The sequence below is a fragment of the Perkinsus marinus genome (assembly GCF_000006405.1).
Source record: "Perkinsus marinus ATCC 50983 genomic scaffold scf_1104296928640, whole genome shotgun sequence".
Lineage (NCBI taxonomy): Eukaryota > Perkinsozoa > Perkinsida > Perkinsidae > Perkinsus > Perkinsus marinus.
In genome coordinates this window covers 62,814-72,440 of record NW_003216737.1, presented here as the reverse complement: position 1 = coordinate 72,440, position 9,627 = coordinate 62,814, and the positions used below count along the sequence as shown (strand labels likewise).

At 46.4% G+C, this 9,627-nt stretch overlaps 4 protein-coding genes across 4 annotated transcripts in view; all 4 read left to right on the top strand.

Moving 5' to 3' along the window:
- The window catches only part of Pmar_PMAR007303 (hypothetical protein), a gene marked incomplete at its 5' end in the record, with an annotated part of 1,954 nt that extends 949 nt beyond the window's left edge, over nucleotides 1-1,005 (top strand). Inside the window, one exon of the mRNA XM_002788200.1 lies at nucleotides 69-1,005. Coding sequence (XP_002788246.1) covers nucleotides 69-424 — 356 coding nt within the window. The 3' untranslated portion in view covers nucleotides 425-1,005. The remainder of the gene's footprint in view (nucleotides 1-68) is intronic.
- A 739-nt stretch (nucleotides 1,006-1,744) lies between these two features.
- On the top strand, nucleotides 1,745-3,145 carry Pmar_PMAR007302 (hypothetical protein; the record flags this gene model as incomplete). The annotated part of the gene is made up of 1 exon (XM_002788199.1): nucleotides 1,745-3,145. The coding sequence occupies one exon, from the start codon at nucleotides 1,745-1,747 to the stop codon at nucleotides 3,143-3,145; it is 1,401 nt and encodes a 466-aa protein (XP_002788245.1).
- Nucleotides 3,146-4,761: 1,616 nt separating this feature from the next.
- Nucleotides 4,762-5,964, top strand: Pmar_PMAR007301 (60S ribosomal protein L3, putative). The gene has a single exon (XM_002788198.1). The coding sequence runs from the start codon at nucleotides 4,790-4,792 to the stop codon at nucleotides 5,945-5,947; it is 1,158 nt and encodes a 385-aa protein (XP_002788244.1). The 5' UTR covers nucleotides 4,762-4,789; the 3' UTR covers nucleotides 5,948-5,964.
- A 2,542-nt stretch (nucleotides 5,965-8,506) lies between these two features.
- Nucleotides 8,507-9,627, top strand: part of Pmar_PMAR007300 (Thermophilic serine proteinase precursor, putative) — a gene marked incomplete at both ends in the record, with an annotated part of 1,248 nt that continues 127 nt past the window's right edge. Inside the window, one exon of the mRNA XM_002788197.1 lies at nucleotides 8,507-9,627. Coding sequence (XP_002788243.1) covers nucleotides 8,507-9,627 — 1,121 coding nt within the window.

Sequence of the window (9,627 nt, the reverse complement as noted above, 5' to 3'; positions counted from 1 at the left end):
GCAGATGATCTCGTTTATCGTATGAATTATATGATGACAGAACAGTGTGCTGTGTGTACTCAACCCAGGATGGGAGAACTTGAAGGCCAAGATCACCATCATGTTGGAAGGTTCTTGCACTGTTGGTAAATACTGCCACAAGCTTTCTATGTGTGCTTACGATGCCTCAGCTTATCCCAACTCCACTGGTGGTATTGAATATGCATGGGAGTTGCTCAACGAGTTGAAGGCCCGTACGGTTTCTGATGGTATTCTCACACGAGAGCAGTTCGATTTCCTCTTCGACATCCACGGTTCGTTGTTTGCTATTCATGACTGGGAATGGGTTAGGTGTTATTATAGCGATAACTTTTCTCGCGAGATGGGTTATTCTAATTGTCTTCATGAATACCACACCTCCGCGAACAAGTGCCGAACAGAATGAACTGTTCATCATATAACAAAACGCAAGAGGCCTCACATAAGTGCCTTGACACGATCGATTTTTTTCTGAATTTTAGAAAATGATCTTCTCTTTTCACTAAGCAGACTTCTCGCTCTTGATTGTCGTTTCCCATGATGAGCTCCCTTGCTCTTTTGGGAGTCATTTTCTGTAATTGGTTATACTGTCGGGTTACCTGTTGAAGGAAAGTCCAGGAAACAGTGGCATTCTTTCGGGGGTATCGGTTCCAAGTTAGTAGAAAACCTGAATTCTGTGCAAATCTCGAACGAGGAACTAATTGAGACAATTTATGTGGGTGAAGGGGGTTGGTGTGGTATCCATACGGTTTTATCACCGATGAATCGTAAGCTCTCGTTATGACATCATTTGGACCATCCGTTTCGTGTGAGACATCCGGGTTACAGCCTGGAAATTCGAATCGGAAATGTGTTTATGCGAACCAGGGAAATTATCAGGCATGCCCAAATGTAACGGCTTGTTCTATTATTAGAATATGTTGGTATATATTATTGATAAAATACACTAGATAGATTTATATATTATTCTTATCTCCATAGATTTATATATTACTTTCATCCCTCCCTTAGTGTTACATTATTAGTATATACTTGATAGCCACGCGAGGTCTCTCTTTGAAAGAGCCGCTGTCGTCAATTCCTGTCATTAATATTACTTTTCCTGGTCAATAATGACCATGAGTCTATACTTTTTGCGTGAACCCAGTAACTCTGGTGTCAGAATCACTCGGGGCTAACCTCTATACATTGGGATGTTTTGTATCCGTTGCACTTATGAAAGAGACTATTATTAGCATTAGGATTCAACAGGTAGCAATGACCACCCCGAATGTATGTCCTGTATTTAGCTCGCGTGGCTTCCTCCGCACAGCTTAGCGATCCTCGTGCTCCTCGATGAGTGTTTTGGAGTCATTTGGCCCCTCACCCGAAAAGATCCATCTCAATCATAGCGGAGAGAATATACTCCATTGATAATGACGTATTATCTCATCAAACCTGTAGTGGCGATCTCCTGCAGGCCGACCAGCGTAGCTTTTACATTTTGTGTCGAGCTGTCCCCGACCCGTTTCCTTAAATGTTGGGGCTCGTCGTACATGACGTACGTGAATGAACAATGTATTCATTGATGCATGTAATCTACAACGTCGGATCTGCGGATGTTTAAGCCAGCGCGCTGTCGCTTTGAATAGTCTCTGGCTAATTATCATCAAGTTCCCTCAGGTGCGGTATCACGGTCGATTTCCGTTGTCACAGCCTTAGCTCTGGAGATTGTGTTTTTCCCCCTATGACTTCCTCAGTCTTCTCACGCTCTACCACATTTTTGGCTCTGTTGACTCTCATCACATTTGGCGAAGTTAGAGCGACGGATTGCTCGCAGGGTGATGCCTTCTGTGCATCTTTGCTCACTGGTTCGTACTGCAAATACTGGAATAGTCCTCAACTTTGTCTTGGCACGAGGACTCCCTGTTCGTGCAGCACTACGTCGGTCACAACTGATCCTATGTCGACAACCACATATTCTGCTCGCCCAAAAGCTACGACAGCAACTGCGGTGACTACGTCACGTGAGACGACTACCACTTATGAGAAGCCTTCCTCACGAAGTAACCTCAGAACCACGAAGCGTCCCACGACGACACCGTCGAACAACGAGGTCATCACTAAGACCACATCACCCTCTGTAGTCGGTGGTATGCGGTTTGGTACTTACTCGTGGTCTCAAATGTACTGGCGAGGCGACGATACTTCTCTGATTGATTTCGCGGGGTCCGATATGGGAAGATTGTGGAACTCTGGTGATGTTTATGTGAATATCGCTGACTACAGTAATTATAAGAAGATTGACGATGAGGAGCTACTGGTTGCTTGGATGAAACAATGGCGAAGATCTACTGGCAACACTGGGCGTATTTTTCTCACTTATGGTGATGCCTCCAAGCACTACAACAAAAGGATGATCGAATTTGTTAACACCTTTGAGAATTTCCTCGACAATTACGTTAGTAGTGAAGACATGAACGAGATCGCACCAATTGGTTTGAGTTTTGATGCTGAAGGAATGAGAAGCAGCTCCGTGCGGACGACGTTGGAAAATGCCCAGAAGATGAAGACTAGAGTGTCCAAGAGCAAGGGATATGCACCTGGCTCGCTGTTGATCGATTTTGCTGTGTCCGGCCATTTGAGCCCTCTGTCTACCCAGTATATCATGGAGCTTGCTGACCATGCCACTTTCGAGGTATTCCGCAACACTGTTGGTGGTGAAGACAACGACGGTTTGGTTGAACGTATGAAGTGGATGCTCACTGAACAGTGTACGGTGTGTACACAGCCTGGTTGGGAGAATCTTAGAGCTAAGGTGACGATCCTTACGGAAGGGTCGTGCAATAAGGTTGACTACTGTGGGAAGGTCTCCATGTGCGCTTTCGATGCGATGGAGTATCCGAGTGCTAGTGGTGGTATCCAATATGTTTGGAACGCCATGAACCTTCTGGTGGAACGTATGATTTCTGATAGTATTGTTACTACTGACCAGTTCAACTCCCTGTTTGATGTTCATGGTACATTATTTGCTATGAACAATTGGGAATGGACACGTTGCTACTATGGTGACTCTTTTTCGAGGGAGATGGACTTCCAGAACTGTCTTCAGTATCATGAGGAAGCATTAAAGTGTCGTGCTGATTGATACTTCACGTCATTTTCCCTTCGAGCTTCTCCTACGATTCTGTTGCTATTTCGAGTTTATGGCGAGTTCCATCGCGGTTCTCCTTTCCTTGCTAGCACCAGTAAGTTGAGTTATAGTACTAGTCGGAAAGCCGATAATCGTGGAGACGGAACTAACTCGATTCTTTGAGTAGGGAAAAGAAGAAATAGACTCGGAAGAGCTGCTCCGTATGGTCAAGTCTTCCATAGAGTCATTTGTGATCCCTTCCCTCAGTCGAGCTCGAGGGTTAACATTTCTCGGGGAAAAATACATGAAGAATAAATTTTGTACATTTTTCAACATGAATTCGGGTGAGAGCGTGCAGAAACCGAGGAGAGTTCCCCAAAATGTCGCTAGGATTTCCATAGTCTCATCCACACATGTAGTTGTCTATGTGCATATTTTCCGACACTGCTTCCCTCGAGGTAGGATTGAATTCCAACTGATGGTTGCTAACCCGCATATCCGACCGTTTTCTTCCCTCAAAGTCCCTTGAACACACATGATAAAATGAGATCGCTGACGCATCATGAATCTGCATGTACTTCTCTTAAACGAATACTCGAAGAAAGAGCACATAGGCTGCGTTTCGGTATAATCTGGGACTTCATTGAGTTGTTGTTGAAGTCGAGGCCTTGCCTGGGTAGAGCCTAACCATTTACGAACTGATGGCGAATGATGTATTGATACTGCTAGGCACTTTGGAGAGAATAAATGTGATGAGGAATTTTTGGTCGAGTGGTAGAGCGGTAACCCGAATTAGATGGTGCAGGATGCCGGTACGAATCTCCATCACAAAATTTTTCGTGTATTTTCCTCGTCCCCCAGTGTGCTTTTAAACTGCTCATCATCATATATTTGTCCCGATGTAGTCCAATTGACCCCGCAACCATTCAATAACAAAATAAAGGTCTTCGCTTACTATATAACTTTACTATCGAATCTTCACAAATTCATGTACATTTCCGGCCGATTTCACATTCCTCACGTTCGTCCTATTTCCCCTAGTCATGCTCTATGGCCTTGCTTTCTCCCCAGGGCCGTCTGCTGTCTCTGGAGTCCCCTCGAGTGGTGACCAAACCAAAGGATTATCGTTTAAAAAAGACTTCAACCCTTCCGGAAATGGTTATGTTTCCACCGTTGTGATTCCGGCCTTTCTTGCCAAGTTGGATAAGAACCTTCCAGTCGTATTACTGTCAACATTATCAGAATCTCTATTTCCGAGCTCAGGTTAAAAGAAAAGAAATTATTGATGCTTACGCGAGCATGAAAAACACTAGTAAAAAACATATTTCCCGACTACTGCATATCACCGCGAATATCGCGGTTTTCACAGAGTATTACGCCACTTCACGTAAAACGGGTTGTGAAACTCCAGTATACGCCGACCGGGAGTAATGTCATGACGGCTCCTCGTTAGGAACGGTTGAAGCAAACCTCTAATAACGGACTCCGTTAAACGGAGGCGTGGCCCACGCCGCGTGGGAACAATTAATGGATGGAGAAATACCGTAATCGGGGATCGAACCCGGGCGCTTCTGGCACAATATAGCGAAATGTGTAGAATCGATCAGACTGTCGCAGCCTTCAGATTGGCAATCCCACAAGGCACCGTCCTACACCACCATGTCTCATAGGAAGTTTGAGGTCCCCCGTCACGGGTCATTGGGTTTCTTGCCTCGCAAGCGTACCCGCCATCATAAGGGTAAGGTAAAGTCGTTCCCCAAGGATGACCAGTCCAAGCCCTGCCACCTTACTGCCTTCATGGGCTACAAGGCCGGCATGACCCATATCGTCCGTGATGTCGATAAGCCGGGTTCTAAGCTTCATAGGAAGGAGGTTGTTGAGGCCGTCACTGTCTTGGAAGCTCCTCCTATGGTCTGTGTTGGTTTCGTTGGTTACGTCGAGACCCCCAACGGTCTTCGTGCTCTCACCACTGTGTGGGCAAAGCACTTGTCCGATGAGGTCCGTCGTCGTTTCTATAAGAACTGGTATCACTCCAAGAAGAAGGCCTTCAGCAAGTACCAGGAGAAGGACCATGACGCTGAGGTTCAGCGGTGTAAGAAGTACTGCCAGGTTGTGCGTGCCATCATGCACACCCAGGTCAGCAAGGTGAAGCTCACTCAGAAGAAGGCCCACATTGTCGAGGTCCAGGTCAACGGTGGCTCTGTATCTGACAAGGTTGATTTCTGCCAGTCTCTGTTCGAGAAGGAGGTACCAATTTCCTCTGTCTTCGATAAGGACGAGATGGTTGATATCATTGGTGTGACTAAGGGTCACGGTAACACTAGTGTCACCACTCGATGGGGTGTCACTCGTCTTGCCCGTAAGACCCATCGTGGTCTCCGCAAGGTCGCCTGTATTGGTGCCTGGCATCCGGCCCGAGTCCAGTTCCAGGTCCCTAGAGCTGGTCAGATGGGTTATCATCACCGTGTTGAGATCAACAAGAAGATCTACCGCATCGGCAAGGCCCTTCGTGAGGATCCTAACAACGCTGCTGGCTCCAACGATCTCACCCAGAAGGCTATCACTCCCATGGGTGGCTTCCCCCACTACGGTGAGGTCAATGAGGACTGGGTTATGCTCAAGGGTACTGTTACTGGTCCTAAGAAGCGTGTCATCACTCTTCGTAAGAGCCTTCTACCCCAGACTAGCCGTAACGCTTTGGAGAAGATCGATCTCAAGTTCATCGATACCTCCTCTAAGTATGGTCATGGTAGATTCCAGACTGCTGATGAGAAGAGGAAGTACTATGGTCGCGAGGCTGAGACTACCCAGGCCTAAACAACCTACCAGTGTTGAAGTGTATTTGGAGGTCACCTTTCTAGGGGTGTGGGATTACGCAGACTGTTGTGTTCATTAATAGCAAATGTGAAACGGTGGAGTTTTTGAGTTATGTTCTTTCGGAGTTTTTGGCTGATGTATGATCATGTGGTTTCATTTGTGGGGAAAGTGTCACAAACTGCCAAGAATGAATTTTATGGATGAAAACAAAATAACATAAATGATGTTTTTTAGAGAAAAAAATTTTGTTCGAGTCGAACTATCCGGATGGTTTCTGTTGTTTCCAAGTCAAATGGTTACATATAGATGATCACTCAAGTGTAATTATGTCATGTCGCAATTGGGAAGTGTTTCTCGTAGTTGTAGCTTCCGAGTGATGTTACTTTCTGTCGAGTCTGTTCTGTCCATTAAAAGTCTGGGCGTGTGGGCCCAGACGGGAGTTGTGTTGGGGAGTTTGGGGGGAGGCTTCATGCCTAGAAGTGTAGCATTGGGAAACTGCTTCTGACCTTTATCTTTCGTATTCGCTATTTCTAGTACATCTTGATATTCCTCGGATGGTACGGTAGTAGGATGATGGTCAACTGTGATGAGATTAAGACATCGGTTATTCGCTCGCGTCGGAACACTTTTGAAGTGGCGAGTTGTAGATGTTAAAGTTGGCCATTTGTAACATCAAATTGTTTTAGTAGCAGGTCATAATGCGAATCGCAGATTAGCATGTTTACATTGACTGAGGTGTATGTCGGGATTAGCTATTCCTGGGGCTCTAGAAGTGTTCCCAGTGTGGTAGATCGCAAGTGACGGTGGAATCGGATGATAAGTTTCACTACAGTTTATGAACAGTAATACTTTACTGATACTTCGCAGATTCTACCTGACTCGATGGGCAAATTCTCCAAATCGTTTACTAGTGTCGTTGTTTGTTTGTTTATTTTATGGTTTTATCAATGGCTGATAGTAGAAATTCTCCGACTTGGTTAAACTGAATCGAAAGCGGACGTTAGAATTATTATACAGAAGTCGTCAGGCTAACTCAACACTAGATCACGGTGATGATCCAACTTCAATATACTACTCATATATTGCTAAGCTAGGCCAGGATACGAATGGCACGATAGGGACAGATATGCTTTGTGTGCTAGGATACTTATCCTACAACTATTCCCACTCTTTTCCTGAGACGGATCCTCAAGACATATATCCGCATCGTGTGGCGTCACCTTCGGAAATGAAAAACGCTAAACAAAGGGGACAATTTCGCTAATGTTGATTTGTCTGTGACGACGTTGGGCGAGAAAATGAGTGTTTTGAATCTCTCCACGGCGGGTGCGGCGTCGACTGCAGTCCCGGGGTGCGGGGCAGGGGTATGGGGCGGGTAACCCGGTATTTGACAGCAGGCAGCGGGAAAATAGCGAAAATTACCCGCCCGCCCGCTGCTTTGCGGACAGCGGGCCTCATGGGAATTCATACGGGGAGTGAAAGAAAAGCAGTGGAAAGTTGGGGAAAAATTTCTAAGAATTTCCTCATCATCATCAATACTGAGAAATTAGGTGTGTAGGAATAAATCAGCTACCGGGAGAGAGCCGTTGGGTGATTCGAATGGTCGGTACAGCGGCTAAAGGCATCTTGGCAATCAACGAGAATACTGACCGGCACCGACCAAAGCAACAGTGGCACCCCGCCATCAGGTCAGGGGCCAGGCTTGGTTTTTTATCATACGATCAGTTCTCGTTGGTGAGAGTGTTAGCGTGGATGATGACGAGGTTAAGCCGAAGGGAGTGTCGGGTTCGAATCCTGGTGTGGTCATTTCGAACGCACATTATTACCATACGTTTCCACACTACATCACTACAGTGTAAAGAAGTGTTAATTGTCATACTACCACGTCGTCGGGGTGACGAACTCGGCATTCATCCATCTCCCGCCACTGGTCACAAGTAGCGATAGTCCAACAAGCATGAGCCGCGGAATAATCGATGATGATCAACACTCCTTACAGAGGGCAGACGCCCATACTATAGGCACCGCTACGGCCATTGGGTCCAAAGAGAGTTTATACTCCTCTTCTTGGTAACATTCTATATACGATGAAGGTGCAAGATGGTCTACCACCCAACTTGGAAGTTGACTTTATGCTTTTCCAATATCGTCTTGACCATCTAATCGCATGGGAATGATCGAACACTATTTCCTACGAGTGCAGTCAAGTTCACCACGGAATTGTAGTATGATTAGTATATCTAGGGTCAATGATCATTGCGGCCGCTGTCAATGTGATGTTGGAATTCACCTTTCCGAGACTTTTGAATATGCTCATTATTCGTCGTGCAGTTTATGTGTCGAGTGAGTGCTTCAATCTCGGAAGTTCTAACTCAACCAATTGGTCATTCCTTTCCAATGCTACTTCTTCTCCTCTCAGTGGTGTTCCTAGTCGTCTTGAAGGCCGAGATTGCTGATGACCGCACCATAGTGTCCATCAGTACGACAACTTCGTCATCATCATCGATAGCATCACTGCAGTCGACTTCACCGTTTGTTGACATTCGCTCTATTCCTGATATGTTGGCTGGTCGCCTTGGCCCTAGACGGTTAACCTCATCTGAGGAGTCCGTGATGAACTGCCTTTCCAACGAGGTTGCCGTGGAGACTATGCTCGTAGTGGGCGTGCAGATCGTTCATACGGCCTCGAGGAACTGTGGTGCTACTCGACAACAACTTTGTCAGTATTTGACGTATGCCGCGGAGACTTTGAATATGGAAGTGCTGTGTGAGCCCAACTATGTGGTGGCACTTGAACGCACTACTCCTATGACCATCGATGGTCTGCGGACCTCTCTCACTGGCTTGAGCGATGTGAATGACAAGTTTGCCTCGAAGCAATGGAATTTAGAGTTAATCGGCATGGATGAGGCGTGGAAGGCGATTGAGGAGCGTACACTTCGAGAGGTCGTTGTTGCGGTCATTGATTCGGGTGTTGACTACCGACATGAAGATCTCTATGGGAACATCTTCAATGACGATGGTTGCTCTCATGGTTATAACTTTTATGATGATAACACTGAGGTTAATGATGTGAATGGTCACGGCACGCACTGTGCTGGTATATTGGGTGCCGAGAGTGACAACCGTATTGGAGTAGCAGGCATCGCTGAAGTGAAGATCATGCCCTTGAGAGTCTTTGGTCCAGATGGTGTTGGGGATGTTCGGCTAGCTCTCAAGGCATTGAACTATGCCGTGGAGAACGGTGCTGATCTGTCGTCGCATTCGTATGGGAGCTCAGATTTCAGTGCGACATTTCGAGTGGCGATATCGAGAGCCGCTGAGAAGGGCCATCTGGTCGTTGCTGCTGCTGGAAATGAAGGTCGCGACATGAGCGTTGATAAAGTGTATCCTTGCGCCTTCACTGAGCAGATCGATATGTTATGTGTGGCCTCTAGTGGCAAGGGGTCGAATGATCGACTCGCTCCTCATAGTAACTATGCCGCCTTTGTTGATATCGCAGCTCCTGGAGAGGAAATACCATCGACTTACCCGAACAATGAGTACGTTTACATGACTGGTACCTCAATGGCCACTCCACACGTCACTGGTGTTGCGGCACTTCTGTACGCCTTGGGTCTTTCTAGAGAGGATGTGAGTAATTCTATTCTGGCATCCACTGATGTTCTCACTACTGGTCT

Coding starts and splice junctions, on each gene's coding strand:
- Pmar_PMAR007301 (XM_002788198.1), top strand. CDS start 4,790: ATGTCTCATAGGAAGTTTGAGGTCCCCCGTCACGGGTCATTGGGTTTC.